General features: G+C 38.2%; 1 protein-coding gene across 1 annotated transcript in view; it reads left to right on the forward strand.

Annotated features, from left to right (window-relative positions):
• DCC (DCC netrin 1 receptor) overlaps positions 1 to 23,556 on the forward strand; it is a 1,105,239-nt gene that overhangs the window by 1,076,045 nt on the left and 5,638 nt on the right. Inside the window, exon 28 of the mRNA XM_061130661.1 lies at positions 22,290 to 22,432. Within this exon, the coding sequence (XP_060986644.1) occupies positions 22,290 to 22,432 (143 nt within the window). The remainder of the gene's footprint in view (positions 1 to 22,289; positions 22,433 to 23,556) is intronic.

Below are 23,556 nucleotides of genomic sequence, written 5' to 3' on the forward strand. Positions count from 1 at the left end.
AGAGGTGGCTGTGGCCTTAGTAAATCTTTAGGTAGCCTGTTGATGCATAGGGATATGTTTCTACCCTGATGCTTGTTTGGACTCTGGTATCCCAATGCTAGAGCCTGCAGGCTTTTGGGTGGGGCCGGGTCCTGACACTACTTACTCAAGCAAGATGTCTGCTACCAGCAGGAGTGAAGGCAGATGAACACTCCCTGGTATTTCCATCACTAGCTTTTATGACCTCAGAGAGAGCCACAGCCACCCCCTGCCTCCCCAGGACATCCCCCAAAGGTCAGCCAGTAGGTCTCGCCCTGACTCCTGCAAAGTCGCTGCTTTCACCTTGGGTCCTGGTGAACGTGAGACCTTGTGTGTGCCCTCCAAGAACGGAGTTTCTCTCTCCCAAAGTCTGGGAGAGCTGCTGCAATCAAGCCCTGCTGCCCTTCAAAGCCAAATGCTCGGGGGCTCCTCCTCCCATTAACAGAACCTCCAGCTTGGGGCGGGGGCAGGGGTGCTCTGTGCTGAGGCAGAGAACTCTCACTGTTGTGGGAGAATTTCTGTTAATTATTCCCTGGTTTGTGGCTCACCCACCCAGGGAGGATTTGACTATGTTGCTAGTGTGCCTCTCTTACTGTCTTGTTGGGTTTCTTCTTTATATCCTTCGATGTAGAATTTCTTCTTTGTTGAAGTGAAGTGTTAGTTGCTCAGTTGTGTCCTACTCTTTGCAACCCCATGGACTGTAGCTCGCCAAGCTCCTCTGTCCATGGGATTCTCCAGGCAAGAAACCAGAGTGGGTTGCCATTCCCTTCTCCAGGGGGATCTTCCCAACCCAGGGATCGAACCTGGGTCTCCCACATTGCAGGCGGATTCTTTACAACCCCATGGACTATACAGTCCGTGGAATTCTCCAGACCAGAATACTAGAGTGGGTAGCCTTTCCCTTCCCCAGGGATCTTCCCAACCCAGGGATGGAACCCAGGTCTCCCGCATTGCAGGCGTTTTATTTACCAGCAGAGCCACAAGGGAAGCCCATCTTTGTTAGGTTCATCTTTTTTTATAGATGGTTGTTTAGCTGTTAGTTGTGATTTTCGTGTTCTCAAGAGGAAGTGAACTCAAGGTCCTTCTACTGTGTCTCTATTCATCCCATGTACTAAACTTACTGTTTTCTAAGACATAAGTTTTCATTTCTATGATGCTATGAGCTTTGTGTTTACCTTGGTTTACCACTTAGATGGTAAGAAGTCTAGCTGGGATGAAGGTAGAAAGAGCAAGAACTTGTTAATTTAGTCTCTCTTCGGTCACCCACTACCACCATCCCACACAGTCACTGTTGTTTTCTCTCATTTTCTTCTACTCTCTCTCTCTCCTTTCCAAAGCTAAGAATGTCTTGCTTTCCATCAAAGCCTACTTGGTAAAATTATACTTGTATTTTTTTTGTCTAAGAAAGAATACATACTTTAAAAAATAGTAGTCAAAAAAAAAAAAAAATAGTAGTCAAACCCCATTTACCAGCTGAATAGCTTTGAGCAAATTCCTTATCTTCTTTGAACCTTGACTTTTCTATCTTCATGACGTGAGCAATAAGATGTTTTGAAGGGTTTAAAGAGCATATTAGACAATTTAGGCAAAAAAAAAAAAAAAGTTTTATTGTAAATTATGTGCCTTTGGAAGAGAAAATACCTGGTGGGGGGTGGGGGGTTGCTCTTTTCTTCTTTGGGTTCCAGTTCATGGGAATAATAGAGGAAAAAATGCTGATAACCAAATGAGAATCAAGTATCCCAAAGAATCATGACACTCTGGAATACCTGGGTGGAAGTAGCTGGGAGGCTTCTTCTTCCTTGACTGCAGGACTATTGGGATCACCAGCAGTGAACTAGAACAGAGAGACAGCTGTCTACCCTGCTAGAGTCTCACTGTGCCTTGCTTCCTTAACAAATGCAGCCTCTGGAAAATTTAGGGAGAGAGTGTGGGGTCCTCTATGCCAGGGGTCCCCAACCTCCAGGATCTAAAGTCTGATGATCTGAGGTGGAGCTGATGTAATAATAATATTAATAGAAGTAAAGTACATGATAAATGTACATGAAGAAAATAAAATCGCTCAGTCATGTCCAACTCTTTGTGACCCCATGGACTATAGCTTACCATGCTCCTCCGTCCATGGGATTTTCCCAGCAAGAGTACTGGAGTGAGTTGCCATTTCCTTCTGCAGAGGATCTTCCCAACCCAGGGATCAAGCCTGGGTCTCCTGCATTGTAGGCGATGCTTTGTTGTCGGGGCCACCAGGAAAGTCCTAATGCACATGAGTCATCCCCAAACCATCCCCTCCCCACTCCAGGCTGTGGAAAAATTGTTTTCCATGAAACCAGTCCCTGGTGCCAGAAAGGTTGGGGACTGCCTGTGTCACAGCAAAGACAAGGCCTAAAAACTTGAATAGTGACCATTAGTTCATTCATTGTACCTTCCCACATTTCACAGAGTGGCTGCCCCATGAAAGCCAGCTGACTGGTCCCTAGAGTAGTTCCCCTTACTTCTTAACGGGAAGGAGTAAAGAACGGTAGTCAGGTTGGTGGAAGCCCCTCATTAACACAGCCTCAATGTTTTATTTATCTTAGAGGAGGAACAGGTAGGCTAGAACAACACAAAGCTTCTATTCCCAGAAGTTGTGCTTAAATGTTTGAATGTAATACACATAGTAAACCAAATGTTTAAGATTGATGACAAAATTTCACATTTGAAATTGTATCCCTTCTGAAGAATGCCTGAAGCTATTGCATCTAGGTAAATACAGCTACTCTCTTTTCAATATTTTGTGAACATGAAAAGGTAGGGAGTATTACGCAAAGTTTTCGATTTACATATTTCTTATTTCTTCTATAACCTCAAAAACTCCTTGCATGTGAGAAGTTTGTACGTCTGTATGACACTTTTATATTCCCCCAAACAACCTGAGCACAGGGCAGTTACTTATTAATGAGCACATGTTAGAATAATATTATGGTTCATGTGGAAACTAGACCGAGAGAGGCTCTTTTGTGTGTCTAGTACCACAGAATAGGTGAGACAAAGTGGAGATAAGAACTCAGACCTCCTCAAAGCTACCCATTTTAACCTTACTCTTAAGGGTGAAGGAGTGGAAAATGAGACAGGAAATAGGAGAACGTAAATAAGGATGTAAAAATTAATATTGAAATCAGAATCATGGTACAACACATCGGCCTCGGATTTGACCCAGCTGAGTCTGTACATTTCATTCCTGCTGCAGCTTAATCTAATATTTCTCACCAAGAACTATTTTACCCAGGAGAGCCCTCTGCAGGGAGATGCTAACAGGAGTCTGCACCTGGCCGTCATACATTATGTACCTAATGAGCAAATGAAATGTTTAATAACTGTACTGTGAAAATAAAACTTAAAACAGTAAATTCCTGCTGAGGCAGCTCGTCTCCACCTGATGTGCAGGCCCATCTCGAAACACCAGCATCCTTTGTATTTCCCCGACTCCGTGGGTCGCACTGGGGAGAGCAGTGTTAAAACCAAAGCCGTGCTTCCTTAATTAGTTGTGTATCAGTGTAAATTCATTTATTTATCATGTCAGCATCATGTGTTTCACCTAAGGGTCACCTGAAACTTCTCCAACAGGTACCCTGGGGAGAGGGAAATCTACAGCTATTGCAGACTAAGCATCTGTAAATTTTAATTTTTCAATTAATCATGGATCATTTAAACACATAGATATTGCTTATTTTAGCTCGAAATGTCTGATGTTAGTCTGAAATCCAGCAAAACAACCATAATTATTGTTACAGTTTTTCATTAATAACTTTAAGAGAAAATGATAGAACATTTTTTTATAGAAAGAACCAATTTAAAATCCAATTATCATAACTCATGAGTTAAGGATTCACTTGCCGGAGATTTCTTTAGATTCATTTTTACCAGAGAATTAGCTACACTTCCTAAATCTTAACAGCCAAAACATCCCGAAAAATGAAGTATATAGGAAGAATACTTATAATACCTAGTAAAGTTAAGTAATATGTAGAATAGCTTCCTGGTGGTTCAGACAGTAAAGAATATGCCTGCATCTCAGGAGACCTGGGTTCGATCCCTGGGTTGGGAAGATCCCCTGGAGAGGGAATGTCAACCCACTCCAATATTCCTGTCTGGAGAATTCCATAAACAGAGGAGCCTGGTGAGCTCCAGTCCATGGGGTCGCAAAGAGTCAGACACGACTAAGTGACTAACACTTTCACTTCACAGAACAGTTATATTCTTTTTCCTCATATAATTTTTCCAGCTAATAGCTTAAAGATAAAATTGTTTAACCTTTATAGAAATTAAAATGACCAAGATCAAAGAAATTAGGCTGTGGGGTAAAAGTCACAAAACTACAAAGAATGGATCTTCTAAGCCCCAGCTGGGATTCTCCCTCGGTATTTGGATATGTACTTGAGCACTCATTCTGTGCTTGGAATTCCTTGTGTGGTTAACACACATTTTACTATCACAGGGGAAAAATAATACAGGAAATCAGAAACCTTTCGTTCTGTTCTCCCTCCTCAGCTTTGCTCACCTCTAGCTCTGAAACGAACGTGGGTTTTCTTTATGGCATTCTCAAAAGCATTCTTCATTGTGGGGAGTGATCACAGAGCATCTTGACTGCCAGGCTAAGATTATATGAAATGAGCTTCTGGGAGCCATGAAGAGAGTTCTTTGGTTTTTCTTTATTTTTTTTTTCAAAAAATTTATAAAATTTTCATACAATATTTAAAGGTTACTTTCCACTTACAGTTGTTATAGAATATTGGCAATATTCCCTATATTGTAAAATACATCCTTGAGCCTGTCTTATACCCAGTGGATTGTAGCTCCCATACCTCCACCCCTATATTGCCCCTTCCCACCTCTCCCCACTAGTACCCACTACTGTGTTCTTTGTATCTCTGAGTCTGCTTTTCTGTTGTATTCACTAGTGTGGTGAAATTTTTATACTCCATATAGAAATGATATCAAACACTTTGTCTATGACTTATTTCACTTAACATATTACCCTCCAGGTTTATCCATGTAGCTGCAAATTTTATTCTTGTTTATGGCTGAGTAGCAGTGTGTGTGTGTGTGTGTGTGTATCTTCATCCATTCATCTGTGGATGACTTCCTTGGCAATTGTAAATAATGCTGCTATGAACACTGGGGTGTGTACATCTTTTTGAATTAGTCTTTTTTTCTGATATATATACCCAGAAATGTAATGGAATTCCTAGGTCATACAGTGGTTCAATTTTTTAATTATTTGAGGAACCTCTCATCCTGTTTCCACAGTGGCTGTACCACCTTACATACCCACCAACAACGTACAAGAGTTCCCTTTTCTCCATGTCCTCACCAACATTTGCTATTTGTATTTTTTTTTCTTATTTCAAAGGTTTATTCACTCAGTCATCTCCAACTCTTTGGAACCCCATGGACTGTAGCCCACCAGGATCCTCTGTCCATGGAATTTCTCCAGGCAAGAAGACTGGAGTGGGTTGCCAGTTCCTACTCCATATTTGTATTATTTTTGAAGACAGCCATTCTGAAAAGTTTGAGGTGTCATTTTATTGTGGTTTTTGAGTGCATTTCACTGATTATTAGCAATGTCAAGCAACTTGTCACTGCCTGTGGCCATCTGCATATCCTTTTTGGAAAAAAAAAAGTCTATTCAGTTTTTCTGACCATTTTTAAATCAAGTTGCTTTCGTGATATTGAGTTGTATGACTGTCCATATATGTTAGATATTGATCCAATATTGGTCATATCATTTACAAATATTTTCTCCCATTCGGTACATTGCCTTTTCATTTTGTGGATAGTTTCCTTTGCTGTGCAAAAGCTTGTAAGTTTGATTAGGTCCCATTTATTTTTGCTTTCATATCATTTGTTTTAGGAGATAAAAAATATTGATTTAGGTCAAAGAGTGTTCTGCTTGTTTTCCTCTAGGAGCTTTATGGTATATACAGTTGTACATTTAGGTATTTAATCCATTCTGAGTTTATTTTTGTATGTGGTGTTAGAGAATGTCTAATTTCATTCTTGGACATGTAGCTGTCCTGTTCTCCTAAAACCACTTATTGAAGAGACTATCTTTCCTCTGTTGTTTATTCTTGCCTATTTTGTTGTAGATTAATTGACCATAAGTGAGTGGCTTTGTTTCCAGGATCTCTGTCCTGTTCCACTGATCTATGTGTCTGTGTCTGTTTTGAGTGTGTGCGTGCATGCCAGCACCATACTGTTTTGATGACTGTGGCTTTTTAATATAGTCTGAAGTCAGAAATATAATTCCTCCAGTACTATTCTTCTTTCTCAAAATTGTTCTAGCCATTCAGAGTCTATTGTGTTTCCATACAAATTTTAAAATTATTTGTTCCATTTTTGTGACAAATGCTATTGGTAATTTGATAGGGATTGTATTGAATCTGCAGACTGCTTTAGGTAAAATGGTCATTTAATAGTTTTGATTCTTCTAATCCAAGAAAACAATATATCCTTTCACCTGATTGTGTTGTCCTCAATTTCTTTTTCATCAAAGTCTTGCAGTTTTCAGAGCACAGGTTTTTAGCATTCTCAGGTAGATTTACTCCTTGGTATTTTACTCTTTTAAATGCAATATTAAGTGTCAGTGTTTATTTCTATTTCTGATACTTCATTGTTAGTGTATAGAAATGCAACAGATGTTTGTATACTAATTTTGTATCTTGCAAGTTTACTGACTTCATGGATGAGCTCTAGTAGTTTTTTGGTGATATCTTTAGGATTGTCTATGTACAGTACCATGTCATCTCCAAACAGTGATGGTTTTACATCTTGGTTTGAAACTTGGGTTCCTTTTACTTCTTTGTATTCTCTAATTGCTGTGCTTGGACCTCCAAAACTACATTGAATACAAATGGCAAAAGTGGGCATCCTTGTTGTTCTTGAGAGGAAACACTTTCAGTGTTTCAATATTGAGTATGATTTTAGCTATGTGTTTGCCATATATGATCTTTATTATGGTGAGTTATGTTCCTTCTGAGCTCTTTTTTTCTGGACAGTTTATTATAAAGGGATGTTGAACTTTTTGCAAAAGCTTTTTCTACATCTGCTGAGATGATCATATGATTTTTATTCTTCAATTTGTTAATGAAGTGTATCACACTGATTTACAGGTATTGAAAGATCATTGCATTCCTGAGATAAATCCCACTTTAATCATGGTGTATGAGTCTTTTGGTACAAAGGGAAGAGCCCAAATGAACTTTTTGGCCAGCACAATATATTGCTCATTTCTAATATTCTATTGAGGATTTTTGCATCTCTGTTCATCAGTGATACTGGTCTGTAAGTTTCTTTTTTGTGCTATATTTCCTGGTTTTGGTATCATAGTGATGCTAGTCTTATAGAAAAAGTTCATAAGTATTGCTTCCTCTGTAATTTTTTGCAATAGTTTCAGAAGGATGTGATAACTCTTATCTAAATGTTTGGTAGAGTTCACCTGTGAAGCCATCAGTCTGGACTTCAATTTATCAGGAGTTTTAAATTACTAATAGGATTTTAGTACTTATATTTGCTCTGTTCATATTTTCTATTTCTTCCTCATTCAGTCTTGCAAGATTGTACCTTTCTAAGAATTTGTTCATTTTATTGGCATTTAGTTGTTTCTGCTAGTCTCTTCAGATCCTTTGTATTTCTGTGGTGTCCGTTGCAACTTCTTTTTCATTTCCAATTTTATTGACTTGGGCCATCTCCCTTTTCTCTTGATATGTCTAGCTTATCAAGTTTATTCTTGCAAAGAATCAACTCATTATTTTCATTTATTTTACTGTGTTTTAAAGCCTATTTTATTTATTTCTACTCTGATTTTTTTGACTTATTTTTCCTCTACTAACTTTGGATTTTGTTTGTTTTTCTTTACCTAGTTCTTTTAGGTTATGTTGTTTATCTGAGACTTGTTTCCTGAGTATTCTTGTATCAGTATAAACTTCCCTCTTAGAACTGCTTTTGCTGCATAGCATAGGTTTAGGATTGTTGTTTTCATTTCCTCAGTGGTCCATGGGTTGCCTAGTAGCCTATTATTTTAGCCTCCACGTGTTTGTATTTTTGGCAGTTTTTTTCCCTCACAGTTGTTTTCTAGTCTTATTATAGTTAGAAAAGACATCTGATAGACAATTCAACTTTGTTAAATTTACTGAGGTTTGTTTTGTATCCTGGCATGTGATTTATCCTGAATAATGTGTATTCTTCTGCTTTTGGATGGACTGCTCTATAAATATTAGTTAAACCCGTTTGGTTTAATGTGTTCAACTGTGTTTCCATGTTGATTTTCTGTGTGGATGATCAGTCTGCCCATTGATATGACATTAAAGTGTCCTACTATTATTGTTACTATTAATCCTCTTCTATTAATATCTGCCTCACATATTTTGGTGCTCCAGTATTGGGTATGCATATATTTGCAACTGTTATATCACTTTATTATACTGATTCCTTGATTATTATGTAGTGTATGTGTCTTGTAGCAGTCTTTAAAATCTATTTTATCTGATATAAATATTGCTACTTACTTTTTCTTCTGATTTCCATTTGTGTGGGATACCTTTTTCCATCCCCTCAGTGTGAATATGTCCCTGGATCTGAAGTGAGTGTCTTGTAGGAAGCATACATATGGGTCTTGTTTTCATATCCATTCAGACCATTAAGGTAACTATCAATATGTATGTTCTTATTGCCATTTTGGATTTGTTTTTGTAGGTCTTTTTTATTCCCTTTCTTCTTTTGTGATTATATGACTATCTTTAGCATTGTGTTTGGATTCCTTTTTATTCTGCATGTAGTTCTAAATTTTTGGCTTGTGGTTACCATGAGGTTTTTGCATAGCAGTCTATATGCATGTGTATATATATAAATATATACATACATACATATGTGCCACACAGTCCATGGGATCGCAGAGAGTCATACACATACATTGTTGGTGTTTAGTCAGTAAGTCATGTCTAAGTATAGTTGCTTGATCCCTTCATTTCAAATGTGTTTTAAAAACCCTGCTTAGGTATTCTCCTCCCCTCATCATTAATCTTTGATGTCATGTTTTACTTCAAATTGTTTTATGTATCCCTTAACCTCTTATTGTGGCTATGGATGCTATCTTTATCTTTACCAGTGGGCTTTTCTTTTGTCACTTAAAGTAGTATGTCTTGGTGTGTTGCTATGTGGGACTTTGTGCTTCCTGGACTTGGGTGACTCTTTCTTGTTCCACGTTTGGGGATTTTTCAGCTAGCATTGGCCTGGATCCACAGGATCACAGTTTGCAGGGTACGTCTGATGGAGCACGTCTAGGGCTTGTCGAGAGCTGGCTGAGGGCTCAGGAAGTTTTAGACATTCTGTCTTCTGGTGACTGGGGCTGTGTCCCCAGCCAGTTACTTGTTTGGGGCTAGGTCTTGGGGCTGATGAGCCAAGATGCCACCTGCTAGGAGCAGTGCTCACATCGTAGAATTTTCCCAAATGTGGCTGTCACCAGTATCTACATATCCAGGGTGAGTGGCCGCCACCTCCCCACCGCTGCAGGAGACTTTCTAAGACCAGTAGGTAGGTCTGGTCTAGGCTGCTATGAAAGCCACTGCTTTACCCTGGGTTCTGGTGTATGTCAGATTTTGCATGTGCCCTGGAAGAGTAAAGTCTCTCTTTCCCCTGGCCCTGTGGTGCTTCTGAAATTAAGCCTTCCTGGCCTTCAAAATCACATGCTTTGGGCGCTTATCTTCTTGATACAGGACGTCCAGGATGGGAAGCCCAGCAAGGGGCTCAGAATTCTCACTCTTGTGGGAGAACCTCTGCAGCACTCTTCTCCAGTTTGTGGGTTGCCTGCCCGAGGGTATGAGGTTTGATTATATTGTGACTTTACCCCTCCTACCTGTCTCATTGTGGTTCTTTCTTTATGTCCAGTTGTAAAAAAAATCTTTTCCGGTAGGTTCTCTTTCATCAGTGGTTGTTCTGCAGATGGTCGTGACTTTGGTGAGCTCAGGGTCTTTCTACTTGACCTCTTGGCTGCTGTCCCATTTTCTTTTCCTTTGGTATATTACTCTGATAAGACTCAGAAACGTCACTGAAATTGAGAAATATTATTAAATTTATGTTAAACTAATTATCAGCGTAACTGCAGATCTCCAAAGTGAATAAATAAATATGAAGCATGGTCTTCTCCCAAGATCTACAATAGGAAAAGCTGTCAAAAATCCTATTACTTCTTGACATCAAAGGACAGGGGGTTTAATACCCTGAAGTAATTAGCTTTTTCTAATTGCTACTGTTTTCTCTAGTTCTCTGGGAGGGTATGATTGTCTTCCAGTGCGTCAGACCCCATCAGGCAAAGCAAAGGCTATCATGCCTTAAAATAACTCATCCTATAGAAGGGGTACCCAAAAAATGGGGGGTCAGGCAGGACTGCAAGGACACAGTCGGCTTTTAAACTGGCGCATAAGAACAGTGTGCAAAAACCCAGACAGCATCAGAGGATGTGTGACTGTGTTGAAAATTCAGAAGGGAATAAGGATGAATGGACTCAGGATAACTCACCAAGCAATAGCCGCAGTCCATCAGCAGGTGGGAGGCTGCAAGATGGTTCCTAGGGTCCGCTTCAGGTTGGACCGAGCGCTCAGACATCACTTACTAATCCAAGTGCCAGATGACACTACCCCGTCACTGGAACATAGTCTGTGCCACAAGACTGCTTGTTTTATAGGAAGATGTCTGCTTGGTTGAGTGGTATAGGAAATAGATTCAGAATGTAGCCTTTGGAAGAGCCACAGGTAAGGTCTAAGGCATGTCTCATAGTTCTTCAGAAGAATAAAGACACAGACTAGAAAATCAAGACAAGAGCCAGGAATATACAGTGAGGGAATAAGTGAAGAAAAGTTTCCAAGCTAAAACATTTGAGATTCAGAGTATAAAATACTGAATCTACCCAAATACAAATGTATATAGCACAGGGACAGAGTTAATGCACATACAAAAGCAAGTGTGTCTGCTATCCATGGAAATCTATTCATGGAAATCTTTGCTTTAAAACATTTATTCCCCTTTACTAAAGGGCAATCATAAGACCAAAGTTGTCTTATTGGCTGTTGACAAATCTCTCCTGGAAAATTTCTCTGATACTCTTTAATTCCCCATTCAAGAAAAAGAAAAAAATAAGGCCATATAATATGCCAGATAAAGTGCTAATACTGAACTCTACTTTAAATTCTTCTCTTGTACTTGAATGTTATTGAAATTAAATTCTACCTTGACCTCTTGATCTTCTGGGACCTCAGTGTTATCTTCAGCAAAATAATGGGAAGGGCACTAGTTGAACTCCAAGAGCCGTTGAGGTTCCAGCGTTCTAAACTTCTTTGCATTTGTGAATATTGCTTGAGAAAAGAGTGTCATATGAGGTTTAAACACTAGGCAATGTCTTTGATTCCTTTTGTAAGATGCACAGTGTCTTGCCTGTTATTCAACATTCAGCAGGTTTAAAACTGTTGCCTGGACACTAGAGATAATCAATTATTATAATTATCTCCTTTCTAATGGGTTTCAGCTATGGTACTCTTTAGGCATGTCTGCATCTTATTATAATAATACAAATGCTTCAGATGCACTATAATACAGCATAGACCTGCCCAAATCATTAGGAACCCAGGCAGAGAATACTCCATTAGAATGTATTTTAATAGAACTATAATTTCTCTGTGTAAAACTACCAAAAAAGTAGTTAATTATTATTCTTATATATTTCCCAGTATAAAATAGGGACAGGACTGATTCAATTTTCTGCATAATATGCTATGCCAATATACTATTTACTTCTTTTGTGTTACTCTCTTTGTATATATCTCTATGCTAAAGTGAATTGATTTGTGTTAAGGGTTAGGATGTAAACTTTTCAAAAAAAAAAAAAAAACATAAAAACTGAAATTTAGGCAGAGATCACCATGTAACTGGATAGGATGAAGTGGGGGAAAAAAGAAGAAATGGGACACATTCCCTCACCCTGGGAATCTCCTTCTCTGGCTGGGAAGTCAGCTGGGACAGATTGGGAGGATCAGAGAAAAGGGCTTGGTTTGGCTGCAGAGAGCGAGCCTGAAGGGCCTGGAGTGTGATCCAGGCCACCGCTGGGAATGCACATAGGATGGAGGCTGCGTCCTCCATAAGAGCCGCATTGTCCACACGTGCCCAGGGGGAGGGTTGTGGACTCATCGTAGCAGCCTCACTTCAGTGCGCTCACGGTGGGTGCTACCCCACTGCTACAAGCTCTGGGAACACGCAAGCACAGGTAGGTTGAATGCCTGCAGGGCAGAAATCTAAGGTGACCCTGGTGATCCCACGGTGGCCGCTCTGTGGGCACAGTGCTTGGGGGGACATCCGAGCTGCTTACTTACTGTTGCTCCCCAGGCAGAGGCTGACCCAAGGGCGGTGCCAACAACAGTGCACTTGGTGGGTGCCCGCACTAGGGGGCAGGCCATGTCACAGAGTGCATGTCCTCGGACAGTTCCTGGGGCGGGGTACACACCTCCTTCCCAGCGGAGTGCTCTAGTCCTACCTACTGATTCCACTGGTTAAAACTGGGCCTGGGGACTTCTATCCCAACAAGAGGGGAGCAGACCCTGCCACCGAAAGGACTGTGGCAACCCACAGAGCAAACAGAAGGCCTCACCCAGCATCCACTGAAGGCTCCGGTCACTGTAGCACCCCCTTCATCAGGGGCCAGCACAACCTGAGGACAGAAATGGAAAGCACGCATACCAAAAACAGACCTCTTGAGCCAAAGATATTGGACTCAGGCTATACAAGGGCGCTCTCACATAAACACAGCCCTTCAAAACCACAGTAGAAAACTGTTTAGCCTAAATTCATAAAGTCGGAGAAATATAAAATGAAAAAGCAGAGGAACCATTCCAACAACAACAAAAAAACACACAGGACAAATCCCATGTTTCAAAATAAGAAATAGACCTCACAAGTGTACCAGACTCTGAGTTCAAAAAGGAGGTAATAAAAATACCGAAGGAATTAAGTAGGGCTATCAATAGAAATGCAGATCATTGTAACAAGGATCTAGAAACTATAATGAGCCATTCAAAATTAGACAAGTCAATTACTGACATGAAAACCAAGTTACAGGCAAAAAATAGCAAACTAAATAATGCAGAAGAATGAATAAGTGATTTTGAAGAGAGAATAACAAATCATGCAATCAGAGCAGCACACAGACAAATTAAAAAACAATGAAAGTAACACATGAAATCTATGGGATAATATAAAGGGTGCCAATCTATGCATAAGTAGGGATTGCAGAAGGAAAAGAGGAAAGGAGGTCAAAATATATTTAAAGAAATTATGACTGAAAATTTCCCAAACCTTAAAGAAGAAAAAAAGATGCCCAGTTACAGAAAGAACATAGGGTCCAAAACAAATGAGCTTGAAGAGACCCACACTGAGACATATAATTGAAATGGAAAAAGTTAAAACAAGAATCCTAAAGGCAGCAAGAGAAAAACAAATTGCAGGTGAACCACCCCCCCCCCCAATAAATTTAACCTGATTTATCCATACAAAGTTTATAGGCCAGAAAGAAGTGGCTAGATATATTCAAAGTCCTGAATGGGAAAAAACCTAAAACCTAGAATACTTACCCAGCAAAATTAGCATTTAGAATAGAAGGAAGGAGACAGAGAAAATTTCTCAGACAAGCAAAAACCAAAGAATACATCAATACTGAGCCTATTCTAAAATATTGAAAGGTGTTCTCAAAATAGAAAAGAAGCAAGAATCTATAAGGAAGGGGAAGATTGCAGTAGGAAAAGTAAACATATAAAAGGATTGTAGATCACTTAAATAAAGCCAGTACATACATTTTAAAAGAAATTTTTTTTTAAAAAAATTGTGAAAGTTATTTTAACTATGTGCGTGCACGCTAATTCATTTCTATCATGTCTAACTTTGTGCGACCCTATAGACTATAGCCCTCCAGACCCCTCTGTCCATGGGGATTCTCCAGGCAAGAATACTGGAGTGACTTGCCATGGGATATTCCTGACCCAAGGATCGAAACTGCATCTCTTATGTCTCCTTCACTGGCAGGCAGGTTCTTTACCACTAACACCATGTGGAAAGCCTGGTTTTAACTACCATGAACAGCAAAAGGATAAACATAAAGATGTAAAATAGGAGATCAAAATTACAAGCTGTTGGTGAGGGGAGTAAGAAAATGTAATCTTTTAGAATGTGTTTGAACTTATATTACTACCAGTTTAAAGCAAGTAGATATAATGGGTTAACATAGAAAATGCTCTTCTGTCCATGGAATCCTCCAGGCAACAGTAGTGGAGTGGGTTGCCATGTCCTTCTCCAGGGGATATTCCCAACCCAGGGATTGAACATGGCTCTCGCGCATTGCAGGCAGATTCTTTACCATCTGAGCCACCAGGGAAACCCACTTGAAATCCAGGGTAACCACAAATCAAAAACATAAAGTAGGTGCACAAGAACCAAAAAGAACTCAAGCAACAACACAAAAGAAGACAAGCAAACCACAAAAGGAAAATCCAAAAGAAAGGAACAAAGAAGAAATATAAAATCTTGGTAAACAAGATTTAAAGTGGCAACAAATACATACCCATAAATAATTACTTTAAATGCCAATAGAATAAATGCTGCAACCAAAAGATACAGGAGGGAAGATTGGACAATAAAACAAGAACCTACAACATGCTGCCTACAAGAGGCCCCTATATGGAAAGTGGGGGGAGGGAAAAAGACATTTCATTCAAATAGAAATGACAAGAAACAGTAGGAATACTCATATAGGACAAAATGGACCTCAAAAACAAAGCCCATAAAGATAAAGAAGGACATTATATACCATTAAAAGGATCAATATATATGCACCCAATATAGGAGCACCTAAATATGTAAAACATCAACAGATATAAAAGGAGAAATGATGGGACTACAATAAAAGTAGAAGACTTTAATGCCCCACTGACATCAATGGACAGGATTCCAGGAAGAAAATCTGTAAAGCAACAGAGATCATATACAACAAAACAGTTATGTATAATTGGTAATTTTAGAACAGTAAGAGAGTGAAAGTCACTTAGTCGTGTCCAACTCTTGTGACCCCATGGACTATATAGTCTAGGGAATTCTCCAGGCCAGAATACTGGAGTGGGTAGCCTTTCCCTTCTCCAGGGGATATTCCCAACCTAGGGATCAAACCCAGGTCTCCTGCAGTGCAGGCAGATTCTTTACCAGCTCAGCCACAGGGAAAGCCCAAGAATACTGGAGTGGGTAGCCTATCCCTTCTCCAGTAGATCTTCCTGGTGCAGGAATCAAACCAGGGTTTCCTGCATTGCAGGCAGATTCTTTAACAACTGAGCTATGAGGGAAGCCCTTAGAACAGTAAATCCTTCCATAAAAGAAAACACATTCTTCCCAAACACACATGGAGTATTCTCTAGGATAGACCACAAAGGACACAAAACAAGTCTCAACAGATTTTAAGAGGGCGGGTATTATTGCATGCAACCTTCTCTGACCACTGTGGCATGAAATTAGAAATGAGAAACAAGAATATATGGAGACCAACAACATGCTACTAAGAAACCAATGGGTCAAGGATGAAATCAAAGAGAAAATTTTACAAATACCTCAAGACAAATGGCAATAAAAACACAACCATACAAAAAATCTATGGGATATAGCAAATGCAGTCTTAAGAGTAAAGTTTATAGCAAATAGAGCTTCCTCAAAAAACAACCCTGACCTACCACCTAACAGAATTAGAACAACCACAAAACCTAAAGTCGACAGAAGGAAGGAAATAATAAATATCAGAGAGGAGCTTGAGGTTTAAAAACAGACAAGTTAATGAAACCAAAAGCTGGTTTTGTTGAAAGAATAAACAAAATTGACAAACCTTTGGCCACGCTTACCAAAAATAAACAAGAGAAGGCCAAATAAATGAAATAAGAAATGAAGAGGGAGACATAAAAAGTGATACCATATAAATAAAAATTAATCATTAGGGAATACTATAAACAACTCTACGCCACCAAACTGGACAACCTAGAAGAGACAGAAAAGTTTCTAGAAACATACAGCCCACTAAAACTGAATCAAGAATAATAGATAATTTGAAAAGACTGATCACTAGAAGTGAAACAACCTATAATTTAAAAAACTCCATGCAAGCAGAAGCCCAGGCCTAGATGGTTTCACTGGGGAATTCTACTAAATAAACATTTAAAAAAGAACTTACACTAATCTCTCTCAAACTCTTCCAAGAATCTGAAGAAGTCTGAAGAAAAGGGAACATTCCCAAAATCATTCTATGCAGCCACCATCACCCTGATACCAAAACCAGACAAAGAAACGACCAAAAAATAAAATTGCAGGTCAGTATCTTTGATCAATATAGATGCAAAAATCCTTAATAAAATATTACCTAACTGAATTCAACAACACATAAAATAGATCATACATCATAGTCATGCTGGATTCATGCTAGGATCACAAGGTAATCAAACATATGAAAATCAATCAGATGATACATCAGTCACAAACAAAAGAAAGATAAAAACCACATGATCGGCTCAATAGATGCAGAAAAAAGCATTTGATAAAATGCAGCATCCATTCATAATAAAAATTCTCACCAAAGTGGGAATGGAGGTGATATATCTCAACATAATGAAAGCTATTTATAAATCCACTGTTAACATAATACTTAATGGTGAAAACCTGAATGCATTCTCGCTAAAACATGGAACAAGACAAGAATGCCCACTTACCACTTCTATTCAATGTAGTATTTGAAGTTCTAGCTATAGAAATCATACAAGAATTAAGTATATACAAATTGTAAGGGAAGAAGAAGTAAAATTGTAATTATATGCAGATGACATGACACTATATGTAGAAAACCCTAAAAACTCCACACAAAAACAAGTAGAAGTTACAACTTTAGCAAGGTAGCAGGATACAAGATTAGCATACATAAATCAGTTGCATTTCTTTACACTAACAATGAAATATCAGAAGAAGAAAGTTTTTTTTTAAATCCCCTTTAAAATTGCATCAGAGAAATAAAATATTTAGGAATAAACCTGACCAAGGAGGTGAAAGACTTATACACTGAGAACTATAAAAATATTCATAAAAGAAATTGAAGGTTATTTAAAGGAATGGAAAAACTATTCCTTGCTCTTGAGTTAGAAGAACTAATATTATTAAAATGGCCATACTACACAACACAATCTACAGATTTAATGTGATCTCTATCAAATTACCCATGACTTTTTCCACAAAACTAGAACATATAATACTAAAACTTATATGGAACCATTAAAGGCCAGAATTGCAAAGTGATCCGAAGGGAAAAGAACAAAGCAGGAGACAAAATCCTCACAAACCGCATACCATACTACAAAGTTACAGTAATCAAAATAGTATGGCCTTGGCACAGAAACAGATGAATGGATCACTGGAACAGAAGAGAGAGCCCATAAATAAATCCTCACACTTTTGGTCAATTATCCTGTGACAAATGAGCCAAGATACAGTGGGGAAAAGCCAGTTTCTTCAGCAAGTGGTGCTGGGAACGTTGGACAGCTGCACGTTGGACAGCTGCACGTAAATCAATGAAGTTATTAGAACACACCCTCACACCATACAAAAAAACTCAAAATAGCTTCAAGACTTAATATAATACATGACCCCAAAAAACTCCTAGATGAGAATATAGGCAAAACATTCTCTTATATAAATTTATATAAACTGTAGCAATACTTTCTTAGGTCAGTCTCCCAATAGAAATAAAAGCAAATATAAACCAATAGGACCTAATGAAACTTGTAAGTTTTTGCACAGCAAGGAAAACTGGAAATAAAATCAAAAGACAACTTTCAGAACAGAGGAAAATATTTACAAATGATGTGACCAAGAAAAGATTGATCTCCAAAATATGCAAAGAGTTCATACAGCTCAATATGAAAGAAGCCCAAACAACCTGATCATAAAGTGGGCAGGAGACCTAAATAGAGATTTTCCCAAAAAGACAGATGGCCAATAGGCACATGAAAAGATGTGCAACATCACTAATTAACAGAGAAATGCAAATTAAAACCACAATGAGATATCACCTCAAACCAGTCAGAATGGTCATGTGTGTGTGTGTGTGTGTGTGTGTGTGTTAGTCATTCAGGCATGTCTGACTCTTTGCGACCCCACGGACTGTGTAGTCAGCCAGGCTTTTCTGTCCATGGAATTTTCCAGGCAAGAATACTGGAGTGAGTTGCCATTCCCTTCTCCAGGGCATCTACCCAACCCAGGGATCAAGCCCAGGTCTCCTGCACTGCAGGCAGATTCTTTACCATCTGAGCCACCAGGGCCATAAAGACTGAAAATAAGAGATGCTGGAGAGGGTGTGGGAAAAATGGAAACCTACGCTGTTGGTAGAAATGTAACTTGGTGCAGCCACCATGGAGAACAGTATGGAGGTTTCTTAAAAATTTTTAAATATTGAGTTGCCATATGAGCCAGCAGTTCCACTCCTGAGCATATATCCAGAGAAAGCACTACTTCAAAAAGATACATGCACCCCAGTGTTCACTGAAGCTCTGTTTACAATAGCCAGGCCATGGAAGCAACCTAAATGTCTATCAGCAGAATGGATAAAGAAGATGCAGGGTATCTATATAATTCTCAGCCATAAAAAAGAATGAAACAGTGACATCTACAGCATGGATGGACCTAGAGATTATTACACTAAATGAAGTCAAATCCCATATAATCTTATTTATATGTGGAATCTGACAAATGATATAAAAAACATATTTATAAACCAGAAACAGATATACAGACATAGAAAACAAACTTAAGGCTGCCGAAGTGGAAAGGGGTAGAAGGGAGGGATAAATTTGGAGTTTGGCATTAGCAGATACAAATTACTATATGTAAAATAAACAAGGACCCACTGCATAGCAACTTAGGAAACTATATTCAGTATCTTATAACCTATAATGGAGAAGAATCTGAAAAAGAATATATATATATGTGTGTGTTGGAATCTCTTTGTACCTAAAACTAGTACAACACTGTAAATCGACTATAATTTGTAAAGAACTAAAATTTAAAATTCAAAAACTAATTGGATTTCACCATATGCCATCAAGAAAATCGAAGTAAAAATTTAAAAAAAAAAAATCAAATATTAACATATAAAGTGTTAATCATTCAAATGTAGCTACTGTGTTCTATTAAATGTAGGGAAGGAAGAGCTAGGAGGTCATGGAATGTGCTCGGAGGAACATCTTTCCGTGGCAATAAAACTACATTCGGGTTTAATCAGAACATTGTGAACATACTTGAAGGGACTGTAAACACAGTTCAGAAAATGACATTCACAGTAGGAGTTCCATAGATGCATTCCCAGTGTTCACAAGTACTGTATGAAGACTCCTCTTTAAACTTTGTGCATTCACTTGCGTGATCATCTATAATATTCATGTGAATTACACACGCTGGGGTATCTAGAGAATCCTTTATAGCATCACTCTGCCAGGGTTTTTAGTGCCTGCCTTTGTATTTAGGTTTACAACTAAGTTGGCTCTAGGAACACTGTGTTTCTAGTCAGAGGCCAAAGAAAAAATACAGAGGTAGATTTACTACACAGATCATTTCTTCAGATCCAACAAAGACCAGCTGGTATTATTACATTCTTTGGAAGAAGGAAGGTTTGCTAGTTGTTCGACCAGAAAAAAACTGATGGTAGAAAAGGATCATATAAGACAAACTGAAAATGACCTGTGTGACACAGCAGTCAGTAAAAAAATTTATGTGATTATTTTGTTTCAGTCCACTGACTTCCAATCTCATTAAATTGATGATTTTAATTTAAATTGCATTATTTGTATAGTACTTTGCTATTTAACTTAAACATGTTTTGGTTTCATAGAATAGTCTTAGAACTACAAGTTTATAAAAGTTATGCCAAGTTTTATGTTTGTATAAATGTAAATAACACTGTAATAAAAGTAGTTTAAATCAATGCCAAACTTCATTGTTTTCCTCCTTAAATTCAAACATAATTTAAGAAACTATAATACAATAAGTACTTTATACCCTCAAATGACTTATAGTCTTGAACTACGTTTCATGTTTTTTTTATACTGCTTCTTCAAAAAGCTCATTTAAGTTGGATGGATTAAATCAACATGTCGATGAAAAAGACATTAATGTGTTCAGTGGAGTTTGATAGATCTTGGTAAAAATTCTTACTATCTGCCCTTCTGAAATGTATGAATTTGGTTAAGTTACTTCATTTTTCTTCCTTTTAGCATCCTTGTATATGAACTGGAGATAGAATACTTAGCAGGCTTGTTTTGACAATTAAATCTCTTTTTAATTAATTTTAATTGGAGGCTAATCACTTTACAATATTGTAGTGGCTTTCACCATAGATCGGTATGAATCAGCCACGGGTGTACACGTCTCCCTCATCCTGAACCCCTTCCAACCTCCCTCCCATCCCATCCCTCAGGGTGGTCCCAGTGCACCAGCCCTGAACTCCCTGTCTCATGCATCGAACCTGGACTGGTGATCTATTTCACATATGGTAATATACATGTTTCAATGCTATTCTCTCAAATCATCCCATCCTCGCCTTCTCCCACAGAGTCCAAGAGTCTGTTAAATCTTAATAACAGCTAGCTCTCTTCGAAAGAGTGACAGGAAATCAGCAACTTTAAATACATCATCTTATTAATCCTCACAAATTATTATTTCTATTTTATAGATGTAGAAACAGGCAAGAGAAATTAGGTTAGTTGAGCAAGGAATTATACAGGTAGAATGCACAGTTAGGCTTTCCAGGATCTGAATTCAGATTCAGTTGGTAAGTCCCAAATTCTTCCCTACCATGCTATTGCCTAAAATGAAATAAACTTAGCACAAGTCTAGAGCTTAGTAGGAGCTCCATAAATATTAGTGTTTCCTTTCTTAATAAGAAGATGATTCTTACTTCTCCTGTCTCTGTATCTCTTCTCATATGAGTTACCAAAAACTTAAGATCACCCTCTAGTGATAAATGATTCTAACTGCAGACTTTTCAGCCTTGGTTTAAGAAAAGTGGTGATTGAATATAAATATGAAGGAATTAGATGCTAGGCCAAAATGTATGATAAAATGTGCATTGGAAAGGATTTAGCATTTATAAATTACTAGCTTCCTAGATGGTTTGCATTCTTCCTTTTCTAATAAGCAAGTATTCCCTATTTCTCTGATAGTATAACAACTTTTGAGTTTTATTAACTAGATTATGTTTTTGAAAGTATGGTCAAAATAACATTTTTTTTTACCCAAAAATATACAGTATGTCGCTGGGATCGTTTGAACTTAAATATCATCACTGATTATAGAAGAGAACCGAGGCAAACTAATTGTAATAGCTTCAATGCCTCCTATGCTAAGGTTTTGGTTCTAATACTGACAAAAGTCCTTAGGTATATGAGGTATACTAGCTGATTTGATATACACCTTTATAAAATTTGTATTTTAGACTATAGGGACAAATTTATACTGCTGCTATATGTTGCAGAATTTATAAGGCAAATTTTAGACCCTAAAAGAAAAGGTAGTCATTGTTTGTAGCAGGCTGAAATATCATTTAGTAGAAACTCAACAGTTATTCAAATGACTTTCATGAGCATTAGAATGTGTTTCATTGAGAGAAACTATACTGATTAGGACAGAATCATACCTTTTTTTTCTTTTCCAACAGAAAATATTCAATCAGGTTAGCCATAAAGAACTGTTTTGCGCTGTAACATCTAATACTCATTTGCAGATCAGAGCAACCATCTCTTTTAACTGCGCAAGTGTTCCTTGGTACTTGTTATAAACAGTATATGGCTTATACAGGTGGTCGAGAACAGGGCTCTCTGGCCCAAAGCTGCGACCGGCCCCAGCTGAGCTGGCCTGACACTTAAACACCGTATGTGCAAACAGTCCACAGTTCCCAGGCAACCTTTCACAGGGATATCTGACTGGTGGAGGTTCATCTGGAGACGCCTAATCAGGATTTGTCTTCCATTCAGTAGAAATAAAATGAGCCCGTTCATGGTCAGAACTCATCTCTTGACGACAGAATGAACAATAACCTAAAGGCAATGCCAACCCACTGGATTCAGCTTACACACTTGAGAGATTGTTCCAGAATGTTTTACACAGTACTTTCATCACTCTGTTTTCTATTCTAGGGCCTACTCTTCCCAAGACTCATGTTAAAACAGCCTCTCTTGGGTTGGCTGGAAAGGCAAGATCTCCTTTGCTTCCTGTATCTGTGCCGACAGCCCCTGAAGTGTCTGAGGAGAGCCACAAACCAACAGAGGACCCAGCCAATGTAAGGCCATCCTTGAAACTCACGGAAGCACGCTGTGCAAAGCAGTCTAAGCCAACCAGCCCTCTCCACCAAGCCCAAGCCCTCGCTGCTCTTCCTATTTGTTTAGTTCTGTTTTCCTTCACTTGAATATGAAGAGAAAAAACTTTATGGAAAAAAATTACCTCAGGGATCTAGTTATATGAAAAAGATCATTGATACTTAAAGGCAATCTTTATACATACAAGCTGATAGCAACATATTGAGTGACTTTACATACATATACACATGTATATATTTATATACATTTATATAAATAGGCACATGTGTGTGTGTGTGTATATATATATATATACACTATCCTACAGAAATACAATGTGAACCACACAGTTTAAAACTTTCTAGGAGTCACATGAAAAGATGTAAAAATAAATAGGTGAGATTAATTTTAATGATATATTTTTATCTAACCCATATAGATATTATCACTTCAACATTCAAAAAATATTAAAAAATTATCATTAAGATATTTACTTTTTTGTACTAAGTGCTCAGAATATGATGTATATTTTATATATACAACACATCTCAATTTAGGCTATTCACATTTCAAAACCCCAGGTGCTACTTTTGACTTGAGGTTTCTGTATTGGACAACGAAATCTAGATTATTCAAGAAAAACAACCCAGACAGCTATGACATCATTTGTGGAAAGAAGTAACAAAACTAATCACCTCACTGCACCCTCCCTTTTCATACATAGGGCCAGTTTTTTGAGCCAAAGTGGCTATTTTCAATCCTTGTCAAACTCTGAAGATAACACAGTAAATGACCAAATCATTTACTGGCAGGCTGAAATTCATATAAGAAGGTACCATCTACAACCTATTTAATACCAAGAGGTCAAGTTCCCACAAAAAAATGCTTATGTGGTATTACAAAGAGAGGAAACCTGCTTATGTAAATTCTGTTTATAGCCGGATGGACAGGAAAAGTAACTAACATAAATATCTACCCTGTGCTGAACACTGATAGGCACTAAACACGTCCCAGGATGCTCAGAACAGCCTTTGAAATAGATATAACCATCTTCATTTTATACCTGAAAGCTACACATCAGAGAGGTTTACTAACTTGTCCAAGATCA

Source organism: Dama dama, chromosome 27, assembly GCF_033118175.1.
Source record: "Dama dama isolate Ldn47 chromosome 27, ASM3311817v1, whole genome shotgun sequence".
Lineage (NCBI taxonomy): Eukaryota > Metazoa > Chordata > Mammalia > Artiodactyla > Cervidae > Dama > Dama dama.